The sequence below is a fragment of the Corythoichthys intestinalis genome, chromosome 10, assembly GCF_030265065.1.
Source record: "Corythoichthys intestinalis isolate RoL2023-P3 chromosome 10, ASM3026506v1, whole genome shotgun sequence".
NCBI lineage: Eukaryota > Metazoa > Chordata > Actinopteri > Syngnathiformes > Syngnathidae > Corythoichthys > Corythoichthys intestinalis.
The window spans coordinates 22,019,443-22,039,354 of NC_080404.1; the positions used below are offsets into that span (position 1 = coordinate 22,019,443).

General features: G+C 37.5%; 1 protein-coding gene across 2 annotated transcripts in view; it reads left to right on the forward strand.

The window, feature by feature from the left end:
• ncapd3 (non-SMC condensin II complex, subunit D3) overlaps nt 1–19,403 on the forward strand; it is a 33,531-nt gene extending 14,128 nt beyond the window's left edge. The window contains exons 14-35 of one of the 2 annotated variants that reach the window (XM_057848682.1): nt 350–423; nt 969–1,103; nt 1,203–1,423; nt 1,598–1,789; nt 1,886–1,983; nt 2,065–2,174; nt 2,253–2,360; nt 3,914–4,028; nt 5,685–5,780; nt 5,860–6,098; nt 6,436–6,515; nt 7,143–7,280; nt 7,393–7,526; nt 8,907–9,115; nt 9,229–9,339; nt 9,501–9,647; nt 11,236–11,342; nt 12,686–12,762; nt 13,528–13,572; nt 13,643–13,705; nt 15,170–15,218; nt 18,860–19,403. In XM_057848682.1, the coding sequence (XP_057704665.1) occupies nt 350–423; nt 969–1,103; nt 1,203–1,423; nt 1,598–1,789; nt 1,886–1,983; nt 2,065–2,174; nt 2,253–2,360; nt 3,914–4,028; nt 5,685–5,780; nt 5,860–6,098; nt 6,436–6,515; nt 7,143–7,280; nt 7,393–7,526; nt 8,907–9,115; nt 9,229–9,339; nt 9,501–9,647; nt 11,236–11,342; nt 12,686–12,762; nt 13,528–13,572; nt 13,643–13,705; nt 15,170–15,218; nt 18,860–18,926 (2,615 nt within the window). In that variant the 3' untranslated portion in view covers nt 18,927–19,403. The remainder of the gene's footprint in view (nt 1–349; nt 424–968; nt 1,104–1,202; nt 1,424–1,597; nt 1,790–1,885; nt 1,984–2,064; nt 2,175–2,252; nt 2,361–3,913; nt 4,029–5,684; nt 5,781–5,859; nt 6,099–6,435; nt 6,516–7,142; nt 7,281–7,392; nt 7,527–8,906; nt 9,116–9,228; nt 9,340–9,500; nt 9,648–11,235; nt 11,343–12,685; nt 12,763–13,527; nt 13,573–13,642; nt 13,706–15,169; nt 15,219–18,859) is intronic. The other variant, XM_057848683.1, reaches the window with a different exon arrangement.
• Nucleotides 19,404–19,912: the final 509 nt, after the last annotated feature.

Here is a 19,912-nt window from a genome sequence, read left to right on the forward strand (position 1 = left end):
CACTTAGTAATTGAGGTTAAATTTGATGTTCAGTGCTTTATTTATTTAATATGATTCAATATGATCTAAATAATGGGTGCGAGAAAAGTATTAATTTTCAGTTGAAATGGCATTAAAAAAGGTCTCAAAAGTCTTGAATTTAGATTGATCAATCCTGGGGGGACCCTGACATATCTCACTAACAAAATTTCGACTGTTTTCAACCAATGGGGCAAACAATGTCTACATACTAAATGACTTACTAATAACATGGTGAAGTAAATTGTATGAAATATTTTAAGACTGACAGATACTAGTTTCATGGGTAGTATGTGATGTATTCTAATGTATATGTATATTTTTAATGCAGCTAGAGAGAACATCGGTCTTCTATTGCGACGTGTTCAAGACTCCAAATCCAATGTTCGCAAATCAGCACTGCAGGTATTAAGATCCGACCTTTCCATACTCAATGTTCAAACTCCATTTGTATGAGGCTTAGGCGATTGATTTTATTCGATTAATTGATTTTATGTTTTTTTATTTATTTTTTTGGAACAATTAATTCAAACTCCCCAATCAAACAACTTTTTTTTAATTAGTCTGCCTTAAGAGGAAAATGTGTGTGTGTGGCTGGGGGGGGTCATCGTAAATAGATTTTTTGGGGAGGTGAAAACAAGCAGTAGTGTTCTTCTACAGGCTGAAGGCTGTAACAAAAATCTCATATGCCCTCTACTGGCAATTAATCGGTCCTAATACCGTACAAAAATTGGGCTACAAGGATCAATGCATATACTAGTACAACCCTAAAATATACCTACTTAATTTCAATGTGATCCGTGTGTGAGCAATGGAGGAATATATGAAAATTGATAGTGTGCACACTCCGAACAACAACATTACCGATGACTTGACAGGCATTCATAAACCATATTGCCCAGCTCTATTCGGTATGAATTTTAATTTCTGGTCCTCATGCCCTTCCGCAGGCCCTTGTGGGTTTTCTGAAGCATGGTGTGATCCCAATGACTTGGGAGAACTTGTCTGTGCTCTCGGAGCGCTGCAGAGATCCGGCTGTATCTGTGAAGAAGAAAGCACTTCAGTGTGTGGGCGAAATGCTCAATGTGAGACCACGTTAACAGTTCAGCTCTCCAGACATGTGAAGCACTGCATGATGCTACACTGTATGATATTTTTGTGTGTCTGTTGATTTGCACAATCAGGCCAAATCAGATTACAACCTGATCCTAAAGGCATGGCTGCAGGGTGTGCTACCAGCTGTGGTGGATTCTGAGAGCTCTGTCCAAGAGAAGGCCCTGGAGGCTTTAGACAATGTCTTGCTCAGCCAGGTCAAAGTATACTCTCCAAGCCGACATCTAGATACTTGCCAGAAGCTGACGTGGAATTTGCTGAATCTGCTCTGTAATGAGTGTCATGACCTTGGGTATGTTTTGCCACCAGCAATATTGTCATGACCTACTACTTTTTTTTTTTTTTTGCATGTTGCCGTTTTCATTTGGGTTTAAAAAGATTGAAAACTGGAGGGAGGGCATTACGTTATTTAATATACAGATTGTTTTGTTATAGTGTTTTTCAAATTTCACATTTTGTTCTCTAGCCACTATTTCAGTCGGGCCATCACCATCTGGACAAAACAAAATAAATTTACTACAACATTTATAACAAACCTGATTTCACACACTGAGACGGATCACAGTTCCGGAGCCTGGCTGTTGCTTTCCAAGGTAGTCGCTGCATCACCCAATATTCCTTATGGAAAAATCCTGGATGCTTGGGACAACATGGTCAGGTGGGGTTGGCTACATTTATTTACCAAAGATTGATTTTAACCCTGTGTTCATGAATACTGAGAATATCGATTCTTGTTTTGTTTCCGTCTTCTTAGTTCAAAAGATGGGAGTGTGACAACCTGTTGTCACATGATGTGTGTTATTGGAGAAATATCTACTCACTTGAATGAAGACACAAAGGATAGGATAGTCGGTGGGTGATCGTTTACTGGGATGCATTATGAAACAATCCCTTTTGGTTTTAATAGAACAGGCTCAATTGTTTTGTTTGCAGATGATCTTACACGTTGGTTAAAATCCTTTACGATGTCTCTTGAGGTTATCAGCGCTGCTATAGATACTCTTTGCCGACTTGGCAGCAGTGAAGATGTCAAACAGACTCAGGTATGAGGAGTTAGCCTTCTTATTCTGTAATTTTTATTTAGACAAGTTCGTTTTTGCATGACTTTTGTTCCCATTTAGGCTTTCCTGAATCATCACTGTGGTGAATTGATATCAATATGCGAGACTTATCTAGCTGGTGTCATCCTGAATGAAAATGGAACCCAAAATATCAATGAAGAGCTAATGGTGATAACTACTTTTCTCATTCTTTTGCACATTTCAGCAAGCGTATTAGTCTTATTTCGGGTAACTGCTCAGGGCTGTGAAACAATACAGGGTGTCCTCGGGGTATGATGTCCTTCACCTACGACTTTGCGACTTTACAACGTTAGCTAGTGCTTGCCTGTGTTTGTACGCAGTGAGGATCCCTGCCTTTTCCGCCCTCCTTTTTTCCACATTATGGCCCCAAAGAAGAAAGCTGGGTCCCAAAAGAAATGTAATTACTACGGGAATGAAGCTTGATATCATTAAAAAAAAAACAGACAGACCTTACATCACCAACTAAGTCCGCGAAACATCCAGATCACATAACGTAAAAATAAGGGCAGTAATGTAATGAATCTGGTTGGATGTATGCTTCAGGTTGCAAACTTGATGTGTTGAGTCTTGTGTTTTCTGGACTGTCCCTAAACGCGCCTCGTGTTTAATGTGAGAGAGGGAGGTTTGACGAGGGAGCGCAAAGGCTGTTTGGTTTCGTTTTGTTGGTATAATAGTAGTTGTGTACTGTGATTTCGGTTGCAAATAAACCATTGAAAACCCCAACTCTCCATCCACTTCTTAGCAGTAATGCTAAGTGAAGCATCATTTTTTTGGAATGTATTCGTTTTTTTTTTTTTTTTTACTTACCTGAAATACTTTGATGTAAATTTACTTTAATGGTGAAATCTGACTTAGACGGAAATTCGGGTTATGTCGCCACCGTAGTAATGCATGCTTTAAAGTTCTCATAGTGATGGAAACCCGTCAGCAGGGGATGCTGGTGGGTGGTAATCCATGAGAAAATTAGGTGCATATGAATAATTTACAAGCATTAGTGATTTTTACTGTTGTTTTTTTAATCATGTTCTATGATTTTTGTATATTAGGTTTGTAGTGCTATTACAGCCCTCTGTTGGCTTCTAATTTCACTTCATTAATTAGAGTATATTATTCCCAATTCTTATTTTTGTCATTGGGCATTTAAGATAGACTGCGGGCTAGATTGTGGCTTCATTCCTAAATTGTTATTGGGCTACCAGTTTTTACTTATACACAAAAAATGGTGCGGGTTGTAATAGCCCTTTTTCCTTCCTCAAGAAGTTTGGGGAAACTTCAAACATGATGATAACTTCCAGGTTTGAGACTGAAGGCAAGCATTCGAGTGATGCAGTTGGTCTACAACAGCATTTCTTCTTGTTTGCTACTGTATTTAAAGTAAGGTATTGTTATTAAAATACATTTAATGTACACTGAAAATTTCATTATTATTGAATATAGCTTGATTTACCTTAACCGAATTAAGCACCTCAAATACCACTTAGACAATATTATCCGCTCCCAATGTTTAGTCTCGACAATGTTTTAATAATAAAAGAAAAGGTTTCGGTCAAAAAAAAATGTTTTTCCCCAATTTAATCCATGCAAATGGAACTTGTAACCCGAGGACTCCCTTATATACTGGTTATTAAATGGCCCACCAGCGGTTTAGACATTTATTTTGTCATTTCAAGACGTGCTTGTGAACTGATAGTGTCTTTCAGGTGAAACACCTTCACACCTTTGGTTGTGCATCGCTCAACTGTCCTACCAGAGTGACCAAAAGAATGGTGTTACTTGTGGAATCTATCCTTACCACACATTTAGACAAACTCCCAGGTATTATATGGATATGTTTATTTGTACTGCTGAAAGGCTGTTTTTTTGTACGGGCATTTAGCGAACAGCCAACCTAGTATTCACTATGGATGTAGAAGTACACAAAAATATAATTTCTGTTCGGTTTCTTGAAGTAATCTGTTTGGTTAATTTTCAGTACTGAAAAATGTTTAAAAATGTGAACAATATATTGTAATGTGTATACATAAACAACACAACAACATCAATCGGGTGATATTTCAAATAGATAAAATAATTCTTATTCAAAAAAACAAACAAAAAAAAAACCCGCTGCAAACTACTCAAGGTGGGCAGGACCAACAGTAGTCAAGAAGTAAGTAGTAAGGATCTTCTAGCTCCGCCTTCTCACTTGCATTTGTCATGCCCGCTAGGTACTCATTCACTCTTTATGTAATGTCTGACAGTCCATGCGGGAACTCCCGCAGGATTTCGGTTCAGCATGCAGTGGTTATCTTACGCGAGTGATAACTTTTATGAAGGAAAATAAATCATAGAACTAAACCGAACATGCAAAACCCAAATGGTCCAATACATCCAGGTAAACCGTTACACCCATAGTGTTTTCTTCAATTCTGTCCGTTTTGTCTGTCATAGGGGAAATTAACATTTTGAGGGAACTTTAAAGCAGCAATATGTAAGATTTGCACTTTAATCATTCATTATATGGCCCGAAGACAGGGTGACCCAAAACACTTTTTAAGAATCCAATAATACCAAGAGTGATGGAGCAAAAATATTTTTTCATAGTAATTGAAATCGTAAAACATGCCATTCATGAAACAATTATGGATTATTCAATTAAAAATGACGTCCTTTAAATCCTGCATGAATGCAGTGTTGAAATCAGGCCAGGTCAAGTCGTGGCTTTGTGATTATCCTTGAATTTATAAACCATACTTTTGTGCAATACCCCCAGTTTACCAGGGCTCTGTCGGCTTTGTAAACTAAGGTTGCAGAAATAAGTATATTCATATACATCGCGCACTTGTATGACAAGTACGTTTACTTATACCACAAGAACATGTACTTAATTGTCCTCCTCTATGGTTACTTGTACGACAAGTACGTGTACTACAAGTAAGTGTTTTTGCATGTACTTAAACCATGAGTGTGTACTTCCATTTAATGGTACTACAAGTATGAATACTTGTAGTAAACGTACTTGTAGTACAAGTGTACCGACCAGCATAGCAAGCTGCCCCCACAATTTCTCGAGAAATCGTATTTTCTAGTTTCTGATTGAAATGCAACATTGGTAGGGTAACGCAGCTTGATTCTCCATTGTGACGCACTTATTTGGCAGCCCGAAGGAGATGCACTTCAATATTTTGATCCCGGTTGCAGTACCAATTTCAGCCACCAACCTTACATTTTGCTCCTTTAAAGCAAATTACCTTTTGGACAATCATAACTCAAACTGACTGCTGTTAGCACTTTCTATTAGAGATTTAAATTAAGTCGTTTCAGACTTTTCCTCCATACAGCAGCATAAAACATTTTGATCATACAGAGCATGCCCAAACTTTTTCATGCCACTATATTTTGTATTGTAATATCTAAATCATGGGGTAAAATAGAACATTTAAGATTCTCTGATTAAAATCAAACTTGATCTTCTGTCTTTACCACTGGCAGATTGTCAGGGTGAGCTACCAGCTTCACTGCCTGTCTCCCAGTTCAAAGAAAACGCAATGCCAAGCATAGTCAGAGCACATGGTGTCATTACTTTGGGTAAGTAAAACTCTTGCTATCCTGTTCTATATGATGCGAGAAAGGGTGACTTTCTTTAACGTTGTCTCTCTGGATATAGGTAAGCTGTGTCTACAGCATGAGGAACTGGTCCAGAAGTACCTTCCCGTGTTCGCTAGGGAGCTAGAGATCGGCACAGAAGTCGCTGTGCGCAACAATGTCGTGGTGATAATGTGTGATCTATGTGTTCGATACACAAATGTAGTAGATCACTACATCCCCAACATATCTGCCTGTCTTCGAGACAATGAAACAATCATCAGGGAGCAGACTCTCATCATGCTGACCAACCTTCTCCAGGTAGGTACAGACAGGTTTTGCATAAATATATATATTAGTAAGTTTAGGAAAGATGGGAGAATTTTTCCTAGCCGCAATGGTTATAGTTAATTAACAATCCAGCTACAATGATGTGAAAAAGTATTTGGCCCCTTCCTGCTTCCAGATTTTGTGTGTGATTTTCACCTAATTATAATCAATTAGAAATTCTGTCAGGAACCAGATTGAAAAACTATAGTATACTTAACCAACTCATCATACCCTTTGCTAATAGGGCATTCTGGATACTTCACTGTAAAATATTTATTATCATTGTGCTTATTATGAATGACAAAGCCATTTTTTGGGGTATTTCCAGGAGGAATTCGTGAAATGGAAGGGTTCTCTTTTCTTCCGCTTCATGGTAGCTCTAGTTGATCCTGTCCCAGCCATTGCCAGGTAGATTGTTTTTTCCATCCTTTATATGCCTCAGAAATGGTCCAACATTGTGTAGAAGCAGTAAATTAAAAATGTTAAGCCTTTCATTTAAAAAGCCAGCAATCAATTTCACACAAACATATTTGAATGAGCAACAACTAAAACGGCACACAATGAGAAAAGGATGCAATATAGATCTTGATTATTATTATATTCTATTCTTTGACATGATGAAATGATGAAACCTTTCTTAACTTATATTTGGAAAATATCTAATTATATTGAATATTTACATGGGTATTGTGTCATCAATTTTTCCAGAATTCATCTATGCCCGGACATTGTCCTGAGTGCATTAGGCTCCTTTAGCCTGAGTAGTAAAGTTACACATGTAAGAAGTTACTTGCAATCTCAAATTATATTTTCACTCAATCAAGATGGACTTCATGGAAAGTTTATATACACTTGCTTCAGCTTCTTTACCACTAGTCTTTGCTTCCCTGTTTCTAATAATCTTTCAAATGTATTTTTACATGACACACTAATTTTTGTGCTACCCGGTGCCTGTCATGAGCTGGGACATCCACCTAAAGCTGGTACTCTTGGAGAAAACCTAAATAAGAAAATAACAGTTATATTTTCTTTCAGTCTGTGTGAATACTGCCTTCTTCACTTACTGCTGCGGAAAAACCCAGAAATGTTTAGCCAACATTTCATTGAGTGTATCTACCACTTCAATTCCTACAGTGCACACAAATCCTACAACAAGTTCCCTCAAACTGAGAGGTAGGAATATGATACGAGGCTAACTTGCCAAGAGAAATGATTTTTTTTTTTTAATTAACCAGCCTCTGCTTATTACACTGCATTCATTCTTCCATTTCCCAAATATTTCCAGTGAAAAGGTTCGGTTCTCTCTAAAAGGGCCCCAGCACCGTGAGAAACGTTTTCGGATTTACCGTTTTCTACTAGAACACTTCACTGATGCCCAGCGCTTCAACATATCCAACAGGATAAATCAAAATGTACTGGGTGAGCAAATCAAGTTAGGCAATTTCAGATTCAATTAAAAAAATGGTCATTTCCTTAAAATGGTTCTTGCAGATGAAATACAAGGCCATTATGTAACCATTAATATGTGTTTGCCTTCTTGATCAAAAATGATCAATCTAATAATGCGTTGTGACTAGTGATGCACGATAATACATTTTTCAACCGATATCGATAACCGATAATTTCCTGCCCCTTCGACCCGATAACCGATAATGTCACGCCGATAATTCTATTCAAATATGTATATAAAATTTTAAAGTATACAAAGATCAAATATTACTGTGCAAAGATATAATTTAGTGCTATTTTTTTCCACATCAAATGTGAACAAGTAGTAAATTCCAACATCGAAACAATGGCAATGACATTGTGTAATGGTAAGCTTTTGGCAACAATTACTTCGAGAGTAAACACCCAAGTTGCACGAAAATGCCTTTAAAAGTAAGCCATTCCTAACATATATCACATTACTACACTGCAAAAACACCTCCTTAAAACTAGCAGAATTGGACAAAACTGTTGATTGCGCACATTTGGAGGGTAAATCAAGTATATAATTATCGGCTTGCATTATCGGTTGAATTTCATTTGATCTGGATTATCTGTGTGACGTCATAGTTGCCATTATCGGCCGATAATTATCGGTGACCGATATTATCGTGCATCTCTAGTTGTGACACCTTGTGCCACTGACTTTATTTTGAGTACTTTTGAAATTTTAAATCCGACCACATTTTGCTATTTAGTGTACATTCGTACACAGTACATATATTTAATTAAGGCAATAAATGCTTCAAATAGTTCTGAGCCTGCCAGCTTTCCATGTGTCAAATAGGCCTACCGTGATAGCAAATTTTAGTGGGCGATATATTTTCTACTAAATTATTGCCGATATACGATATTGTTAAGAATTTTTTTTTTCAAACAAATATATCCTTCCTCTAATGTATCTTAATTTTAATTTATTTACATTTATTTTAATTTTAAAATTAATGATCTTTTATTCTCGTAGTAACAGTTGGACTTTTTTTCTCTCGGAATAACAGTACAGCTTTAACCACGTAGGTTTTTTTTCTTATTTATTTATTTTAGTTTTCCCCATCCAGTGCAACGGAGTGCAACTTTGGCTACTTTTTTTGATTACACATAGCTCTCCCCAGACTCGAGACAAAATCGGCCAATACAGTGAATATAAAACGTACACACACACACACCCCTGTTCAATTCCATTTTTTTATATTGATATTGAAAATGAGACAAAACTAAATTTTAAATCAATGCCAAGTTCTCTTTCACCCTTGCAGCTTGTTGTGGCAATGTGCTCTAACAAAAGCCTGATTCTGTATTTTTGTATTCCAGCCTGCTTTGCAGATGAGGAGCTGCCTCTTGATGCAGGTGGAGCAGATATTTTATCTGAGACCTTCAACATACTGACTCTTAAGGAGATGAAGCTGAAGGCCATGTCTCAACCAGATGGAATTGCTGCAGGGGAGGAGCAAGAAGAGGCGAACATGGCCACTATGACAAAAGTCGTTCTTCAAGCAGCTCAAAATAAGGTGGCTTCTCAGGTGAGTGGGTGAAATAAATTGACTTGTTTGAGTGTATTGCGTTTTACCTAAAAGTAAACAGCATTGTCAGGTTCAGATTATGTCACCTTTGGTTTTTTTTCTTGGATCCTCAGGTTAAGAAGAGGGCCTTTATAGAGAACACAGTTCCTCTAATTATCAACTTAAAGCACTTACTTGAGCAAAAAAAGTCCCCTGTCCTCAAAGATCTCACAGCCTACCTACGGGTCAGTACATTAATATGCCAATTTTTATAAATTCAAGAAAGCTATTTCTTGTGCAGTCTTGTTCTGTACCATCTTATATAATGCAAGAAAAACTGGAATACCACGTTGCATGATTTCTTTAAGGCTCTGGATGTGTGAGAAAGGGATTCTGTTTGTTTTAGGTGACAATGCAGGACTACCGTGATGAAGTGAAAGAGTTTTTTGCTGGCGATGACCAACTAGCAGCAGAAGTGGAGTTCATTCTAAAGGAAGCCGAGAAGGAGCGCGATATGGAGAAGCAGATGGACAACTGCAACCTGATGGAAAAGGTATGAATTAGAAATGTCCGATATTATCGGTCGATAGAAGCATTTTAAAAATGATAACGGATAATATAGACATCTGTTTTTCATATCAGTTTTGGGCCAATATGCATGTTGCCATCATTGTGAATGTAGAAGCCTTCTGCCATTGTACAAGGGCTGGTCACAGCTTAGCACAACAGTTATGCTTATTGATCATTAGACGTCTCCAAACTGTGATGCCTGGGATTTGTTAAGTGGTCATTATCACTATTAAAACATCCAGTGGGGCATCACAATGCAATTAGCCATAATATGTTAAATCCATGACCGCATATATCAGTATCGGTTGATATTGGTATCGGAAATTTAGAGTTGGACAATATCGGGTTATCGGTTAAAAAGTAATTATTGGACAACTCTAGTATGAATGTATCAATTGAAGAGTGACTATATTAAGCGCACAGCATGAACACTGGTATACGGAAGCAAATAGAAAATAGTGGCACACTCTTAATGTTACCCCCCAGCCCCCAACATCTTTCACACAGGTGAAGGGCGTTTCACTTTTTGGGCTGGGCGATGGGGAACGCGGCGTCACCCTTAAGTATCTTTCCCCCCGTCACCCTTCTTTGCACTAGACAATTTTACTTGTGAACAGCCACGATGAAACAGTTGCGCAGAAAATATGCCGAACAGACTTTGGAGGCTGTTGAAGGCCTGAATACCTGTCTTCCCACTGAGTGCGGTCATTTCCTTTTTTGTCCTCCCTCCCGAGTAAAATACGAATGGATTAAAGGGTGGGGGGGGGGGTCTCATGCAAATTTTGCAGTTTCATATGCTTTTAAGCATGCTATATGGTCATTCCCTGGTTAAAAACATAGTTGGAGTGGTTTTCTGAATAATTCACCTGTGTGTGAGAAATCGTCTGCCGGTGGTGGCTGCTAAAACATTTGGTGATACCTACCTCCGCCTCTTTCCCCTACCACCACCTCTGCTCTGACATGTGCCGCAGTGCTCCTCTCCTCTTCAAGACAAGTTTAAATGTGATGCTACAGCTTGGCTAACACTTAGAGTTTGGGCAGACTACAAGTGGGAGCTCGTATACTCTATATGACTGGTAGCACCAAGTTTGTGCTACACCACGTAAGAACGTAGACCAGCTTAAAGCAAAATGAGCAAGACAAAATACATACAAGACATTATCATTTTCTTCATAATGTTTCAAGGACAATGTTTTAAGTGTTATTTGTGTACTTTTTTTTAATTCATTGCATTTAGAAGTGAATGCTTTCTGCAAACAGCACGTTTTGAAATTGGTCACGGTGTGACATAACACCGTGCCTGACTATGCAAGTACCTGCCCGCTTTGTTCTTCCTCTACATACCCTAATATTAGGAGCACCGAGGAAGCAGGCAAGTTCAGAGCCACTCTGTGCTTTTTAACTGAACCAAGTTAGGAATACAGTATTTAAATAATATAGTAAAGATTATTGGTCAAAATGTCATTATTTTAAAAACAAAAAAAAGATGGCTTACACTTTATCTTATCTGCGCTTCATAGTGTACTAAGGTTTCCTCAGTTTTTGACTTTGGTTATTCTGTTATCTTCTAGCAGGCTTCGGTCCATTCCTCTCCTGCTAGGTCGGGGGTGGCACATTCTTTCAACTTTGCAACTCCACAGCCATTGAATCAAAATCATCGGCGTGCACAAAGCGAGAGGTATGCTTGCATAATTTACTCTGGGAATTTTACATTTCTTTTTGCCACAGTGCTTTATTTTTGTGTCATTGTTTATAACCTTTATGACTGACTATAAGGTGCATAGGTGACAATTATGAGCTGAAACGGGTGGTGGGTGGGTGGTTATTCATGGGGTAAAGGTGGACTATTTTTTTAAGGTAGACTGACTACTCTTTGAGTGTCATAATTATTGCTCATTCTCAGGGGTACAAATACTTGTGAACCCCAGTAAATCACAAATTATTTTAAAAAATCATACAATGTGAGTTACAGATTTTCTTTAGTTATGTCTCTTTAAGTGGAAATATATCTATGATTGAAATTTCGGACCTCTATCTATTTTCTAAGTGGGTGAACGTGCAAAATCACAAGGGGTGCAAATACTTCTGCTCCTCACTGTATATGTGTATATATGTATACTTTAATGAAATATTATTAAAGATATTTAAAGAGAACCTGCCATTAAGCAGGTTATGTTCACAGATACTGTTACCATGGTGAATGACTCAGAATTTCAATTACCTGTCTAAATGGAACATAAAGACTGTTTCCCCCATCTCACAGTTTACTTAGTTTTCAAATAACCCTCTTTTTGGAATACCCCTTTGCCTATGGGCTTTTGATGTCGTATCAAAAAAATACATAGGAGACAGGGACTTCAGTTTGGTTTGTTGCGTGGGCAAAATCCTTTACTTATTCAGAGAAAATCGCATCAAAATGCAAATGGTAGTTTTTGTAATTGTAACCGAAAATTTAAGCAAACACTTGGTTAAAAACAAAAAAGAAAGTTTTATTAATGTGTACAGTACGTTATGCTGCCGTACAAAACACGTGCAAATTGACGATAAATCCTCTTTTAAAAAGTACTTTCCTACTATTCATACCTTCCTGTTTGTGCTGTGCCATTTTGAAGAGTAAAAGGCCTTCCAATCTCAAACTCTGGTATAATAAAATCCCAGTCCTCCAGTAGAAAATACCACTTAAGAGAGGTTTCACATGCAATTTTTGATTTGACAAGTGGTATATACTGTATTTACAACACCACATGAAGGTAGCATTAGACTAAAAGACATGCATCTTATTTGCCTGTAAATATCCACTAATTTTACACACTGGATTATAAACCGCAGGGTTTTAAGTGGGGAGTGAGAAATTTTGTAGTTTAGTCTTAAAATTATGGTGTTTAACTAAAGTGGGTTTGGTACTGCCTACCCCACCTCCGTGACTGGATTTAATCGGAGATGCTTCAAATGTATTGATCATATCTGAACACAAGTATGTACTGTATATGCATGGTAATGAAAAAAAAACTGTTGTTACAGACTTATACGTATCCTGCCAAGAACAAAGTCAGATCGACAGTCAAAGTCTCTTACCTGGGAAGAAATACACACATCAGGTGATGTTTAAACACATACAATACATTACATTTGGTTTCTATATAGTAGAAAATTAGCAATTCATCAATAGTTTTGCCCTTTTTCATTCCAAATTGCTGACTTTGCTGAAGAAGGTTAGAACATTTCATATCGTCACATCTCCTGTACTTTCATGATAGCTTCACGTTATACCAATGAAGTCAGCCAGAAGACAACTCACCCATACATTTGAAAAATATAACTTTTGCCAACATTAATGTGTATTCTGTTTAAAAAAAACGAAAGAAAGAAAGCTACTGCATTGATTCAAGTTCAAGATTTCAAGTTTCGTAGTCACGAAAATCCGTCAGCAGGGGGTGCTAGTGGATGGTACTGTATGAGGGACTAGAGGCCTATGATTAATTTTACAAGCATTAGTGATTGTTACAGTTGTTTTTGAATCTTGTCATATTTTTGTATATCAGGTTTGTTGTGCTGTTATAGCCCTCCTCTGGGTTTTAGCTTCTAATTTCTTTCAATTAATTAGGTGCTATTATTACAAACCAATAAGGTTAAGCGTTTTGCCCATGATCACTCTCCAGTTCTTTTTTTTTTTTTTTTTTTTACACATTGACCTTAGAGATAAAGTGGGCAAGATTGTTGCTTCATTTCTAAATTCTTATTGGGCTGCTTGTCAAGTTCAGCAATTTATTAAAGCAAATATATTATAACATCACTACTCATTTTCGATTACCACTTCGATAATACTGATATTGTATGCATGCATGTGTATGTTCTTGTTGCAGTAATCTCTCTTGGTGTGACGAACAGAGCCTTTAGTACACCCAACGGTATGATGCTCAAAACACATTTATGCGGCTTTCTTGGGATTACTTTACAATATTCAATCAATTGTTCCAGGTGATGGCAAGAATTTAAGTTTTGAGGATGGAGTCAGTGCCATTTACAGTGATAAAACAGCAGGTATGAATTTTCTTACACTTACTGTTGTTAAATTATGTTTAGACAAAAGCTTGCAATTCTCAAACACATTCATCTGTTGAATGTATAAATATTGTTTGGAAACCCCCGCCCCACCAGTTAAATGATCATGATTTTTTTGGGGGGGGTGGGGGGGACAATAATATACGCCTTCTTTGCCAAAGCAACCTGTCAAATGGGTCAATAACAGTGTTGTTAATAACGGTGTTACTAACGGCATTATTTTTTTCAGTGGTGAGTAATCTAATTAATTAATTTTCTCATCTTGGCAACGCCGTTACCGTTACTGAAGCGGGAAAGGCGTGCGTTACTATGCGTTACTACATGTATGTTGGTTGAATGACGCGAGAGAGATGGAGTCACGGAGACGAGAGAGCAGTGCAGGAGTGGGGAGGGGGCAAGTGATTTGTGACTGCGTTGCAAACACGATGCTAGGTGGCTCCAATAATACTTGACTGTAGCTGATAGCCTACAAACTACGCCCACATGATGCTACGGTGGATATCACATAATATAGAACTAGATGAAAATGACAGACAGGGCGGCATTAGCAACATGTATAAAGAACGAGATGCGTTAGTAAACAGCTGCAATTTTAAAGCAGTTGACCTCTCAGGAAGGCTCTGTTGTAGAGAAACTTCCTAGCGAACCTAAGTGTTTTCATCTAAAATGCTCCTAAATCAGCAAAATCTTGACTTAAATCTATCTTTAATTGATGAAAGAGTTTTAAAACGTACACATGTCAAAAGTAGACAGAAGGGAACTAATGCAATAACGGGAGCAATTTTAACAACTTTAACGGTTGATTCACAACATTAAATGACTTCCACACATAGCAAAGGTTACTATCTAGTTATCGCAATATCCGAAATACCCCTGTGTCTAGTTAAGTGTAGGGTAGAGAATTGGGCTAGGCCAATTGTCCCAAAAACCCTTTAAACTTCACATTGTGTGACTTTTTATTTTATTTTATTTTATTTTATTTTTTTTTTAGGAAAAAAAAAACAAATTATCACCAATTACTTTGCCAAGTAACTAATTATTCTTACATTTAGGTAACTGAGTTACTTATGCAATTACTTTTTGGGAGAAGTAATTTATAACTGTAATGAATTTTTTAAAGTAAGATTAACAACACTGGTCAATAATGTAGCCCAGTCTGATCTGGCCCAGATCAGATTTGGATTTTTGCTAAAAACAGTTTGAACAGTCAGCCCTAGAGATAGGATTTGAGGAGGAATCAGAGTGAAATCAGATATGCCTGCAGTCTGAACGCACCCTTTAGGGTCTGATTAGTCATTTATCCAGGTTAGGCCTTGCCTGTTACTTTAACAGTTATTTTCTTTGGTGCTTGAGGAGAGAAGTTTGTTGTTCCCAGGCTTATCTTTCCCCCTTTCATACTGTAATACATTCAGAAACATAAATAACCTCTCTCTGCTTTGACAGGTTCACATGAGGAGTCAAGCATTCTTCAAGTACGGTCGGGTGAAGAGCAGTAAGTTAGTTTATCCTTCCTTCCTGCCTTGCTTTCTTTCTCTTCTTTCTTTCTTTGCTTTCTTGGCTTTTTCTGAAGTTAGGTCACCGAGGTAGTAACTAAAGCGGGGAAGCTCAGACTTCCCTCTCCCCAGCAGTTTTGTCTAACTCCTCCAGCAGGATCCCAAGCCGTTCCCAAGGCATCCGGGCAACATAATCTCCCAAGCATGTCCCGGTTCGTCCTTTTGGCCTTATTCCAGTGCATGAGGTGTCTAGAAAGCATCCTTATCAGATGCCCTAGCCACCTCATCTGGCTCCTTACAACAGGGAGGAGCAGCAGCTCTACTCCGAGGTTGGATGAGCGAGGTTCTGGCTCTTACCTATAAGTGTTAGCTCTGACTACCTGTTGAGGAAATTCAATTCTGAAATCTTGTTCTTTCAGTCACTCATGAGTCATGGGTATTGTTAGGAACAAGTTAAATTTTTGTTTTATCCCAGACAATGTATTTTAGGTTGTTTTATTTACCCAAAATGAACTTAATACAACTATAGATGACCAGTAAATGGAGTCAGCAACTCTGCAGACACTGCACCAATCTACTTGTTTATCTATTTAAACAAGATACTTGAACTCCAATGTACTTATACTCACAGGTTGGTAAAGTATCCAAACATTTTACTCAAATACAAGAAAAGAAAGTATTTGGTGAAAATAATACTCAAGTAATGAGTAACTGATTACAATATATGATATTTATTTATTTATTTATTTATTTATTTATTTATTTATTTATTTTATTTTATTTTATTTTATTTTATTTTAACTATGAAGTGGCCTGGAAAATGTATGAATGCATATTTATTTCTTAGCACAACGTCATCTATACAAACTATTATAATTATACTGTACTATGACCTATTAGACAACAATATTAAGCCATAAAATACACAAAAATCATAGAATTCAGACTAGAAAATCTACAGAAATGAAATATCAACTGTCCAAAGAGCATGAGCGCCCTCTATTGGAGGACATGTATTTGCTACCATGAAATTAAAAAATCAAATGGCAGGTTGTCCGTGGTCAATCGGTACAAAATAAAAACTAGGAGAGTGGTTGATGTCCGAGTTTTCAAGTCATGTTGATGGAGTAATGTAAAATCTTTGTGAAAGTTTATTTTTTATTGTGCTTTAAAGACACCACGTGATTAAACAGGTCGGCGTGATAATAGGACTTCTGAATGGAAGCTTGTGTGTGGTCATGTGACTGTATTATTAAGTCAAATTGGTATTATGGAGTTATTGGATTATTGCTGCGACATCTCATTGGTTAAACGGGTAGAGTCACTGTGGAAATCTGGCACAAATAAAGTAATATGTAGAATAAAGGGGAAAATTATAACCACTAGTGTAGCCCAAAGTAGTGGCGTAATAGCAGCTTTTCTTCACAAATCTACTCAAGTAAAAGTATTACGTAGTGAAACTATTCTTCGAAGTACATTTTTCTTAAGTTACACAAGTAAATGTAACTCGTAACTAACTACCCATCCCAGCTAATACCTAGTCTTTGACTTGGAAATGGCAGTGCACATTTTTACGAAGGATAACCACGAAAATATTGTTGAAAGGCACCTGTTGATTGGGTAAAAAGCTTATTCCAATCATCACATGCCCACATGGCCAACTAGTTGTCAAAACGAAGTTGTCCAAAATGGTAATTTTGTCCTGTAGCCATATGTGGAGCCCTCATGTACCCCCACCATAGCCATGAGTGTTTTCAAAGTCTCAAAATACATAGTAGAGTTCCCAAATATGATGATAAATGAGTTGAAACACCACCAACACAAAAGATTTGCAAGATATCATTTTGCCGCGTTATTCAAATAAGATTGCTTTGAGGAATGTTTGAGGACTTTGCAAGCCACAAGTTGAAGAGAGAACTTTTTCTGTTAAAAATGGTGCAAGTATAGCAAAATTTGAATTGAACTGGACAAAATCATGTATAAAATTTGAGTGTGGGAAGGTCCCCTTAAAGCAAGGGTGTCAAACAGATTCCACAAAGGGCCGCAGTGGGTCTTGGTCTCTGTTCCAACAGACCCAGCACAGACAGTTCAACCAATGAGGTTTCTGCTAAAACAAGCAGCACCTGACTGCAATCAACTGATTACACTTGTAAGACACCAGATTGGTGAAAAGGCATTAATCTTGTTAGGTTGGAATGAAATCCAGCACCCACTGCGGCCCTTTGAGGACCTGTTTAACACCGCTGCCTTAAAGGTACTCCAGTTAGTCCCCGGGCTATGAACGAGTTCCGTTCCTACGCTGGTAACCTAAACCGAATTTCTGCACAAGTCGTAATTTACCCTTTAAGTACCCTTGAATACCCCCCAAATCTCAAAATAACTATCCAAAAACATGTATTATACTTTATTTTACTGTACGCGCCAAGACTTTGGAGCTAAGTCCTATCTAGAGAGCGAGCTAAGTTCCGAAATGACGATGTCAGACGTCCGTGTAGTTTGCTGACTTGATTCAGCTGCTTGTGACATCAACACTTGCAGAATGAAACAAAAATAAAGATGAAATTAAATCAGTTTCATTTTCAATGAAAGCAATTCAAATTTGCTATATAACAAGCTGCTGATACAGCAGGTGCAATCTAAAACAATTAGTATCTATCAGTTAGCGTCCGCACATCATCAAAAACAATCACATAAACTCGCCCCAAGTATTCGACCACAATTGAAAACGCTGTACAAAATGTGTTATATACAGGTGTTGCCTCTATGGATGCTTCACAAGCAACAAATAAGCGTGCAGCCTTTCTCTCTCTCACTAAGCTGCGCTCTTCATGTGCGCGAATACGTTCTTCTTCGTGTGTACATGCGCTCCTACTCACGTGTGAAAGTCCTACCTGCTCTATGCTGCCTGCGCTAAAATAAAAGCATGCATCACAAAACAAAAGTCAACATTATTTAAACAAACAAAAAAAATGACTGGAAACGAAAATGGCGTACGAGACTCCTGCATCATAAAGTCGAAATCTCTTAAGTCGGGTACGTCGTAACCCGGGGACTACCTGTATATGAAATTTATAGTGTTAACGGGGGACGGGTAATGATAAGCATGTGCTTCTCCCGTCTGCCCTTGTCTTTCTTCGGTTCTTTCTTTCTTCGGGCAAATCATATCACATTTTGTAATTGTCAATGATACCGATGATGATGACAATAAACATTTCATTTCATTCATTCAATATACTTTTCTACTCCTTGGTTTGTGTGAATACAAAACTGCATTTGACGACGAACAATGTCACCAATGTTCGTCGATGTCTGTCGTTTCTCCAATCTTTATGCTTCTATGCTTAGTTTCCATTGTAATTGCTTTTCTTTTGGCTGGACCATCTTTCTTCTTTGGGGCCATATTTTAAGAAAAGGTGGGTGAAAAAGACAAATATACTCCCGGCGCACAAACACAGACAAGTACTATGCAATAGCTAAGCGGAGAAACGACAGGGGAATAAATGGGGGGACGAGGCGTGGGCGGCTTAGTCAAAATGCCGTAGGTTGAGGACATCGTAACCCGAGGACTCCCTTTAATTTCATTTCAGGTACAGAGATCATTGTCACTTTAATGTCTTAAGTAAACTTTTCTGTCTTGCAGACCTGCTAGACCAAGACAGTGGAACGTAAAGTCTCCTCTCCGTCAGCAAAAAGAAGCCTGTGTATAGGCCATATTTACTTTGATACATGCATATACATTTTCCTTCTATTTCTTTTTGTAGTTTTGTGATTAACTTTGGAATAGGACAAAGGGCTGATTTCATTTTTCATGGAGATGTTCTTTCATTAAGGCTCCTTTAGCATCCTATGTTATTTGTTTTCCTAGACTTCTGAAAAGGCCATTTATCGTCTGGTATTTTTGGCCAATTTAAACTTAACTAAGCAGAAAAGGCGATCGGTATTTAATGCTAAACGCAAAGAATGAAATTGGATTGCCCTTGGTCACAGTGTTATGCTTGCTTCACTCACTTTGTTATTCAACATAAAAGTTTCATGTTATTCCCTATATTTTTTATGTACTGTGTGACACTGTCATTGTGTTCTGAATTACATTATCCACTCTAATTTTTTTTTTTACTTTGTACTTGTACATGTTTTCTTGGTTGGTTGTTCTGAAGCTTTATTCTTTAAAGTGAAACAATAAAAGGTGCCTTTTACCTCAAAACATTTGTAAACTCTGTTATATGTACATAGGTTTTTTTTCCCCATATTAGAAAAATTCACCTGTGTATAATTCAGCCATTTAAAAAGATTCAGAGAAAGTCCATTTCAGTTACAAAACCTATATAGTACATTTTAAGGTTATCCAGAGCCCCCAAAGGCTATTACTATATGCTATTTAACTGAATTGTCATTTGTTAAGCACCATTCTACTAATTTACAGTATTTCATTAGCATTGAGACCTCTGAGGTCATCTGGAACTGACCGTTGGCGTCTTTATAATAGGGGCTAAAAGCGCTACTATTTAACCACAGCATATTCATAACGGCCCATATATTTCAGATTTTAAGTTATATGACTTTTGGTTTTCATTAATTTATGTTGTTGTTTTTTAATTTCGATTTCCTGTTTTAATTGGTTTTGTTTTGCCGTTCTTGATGATTTTTATATACCATTTGTGTTTGGGGATTTTTATGTGATGTAAAGCACTTT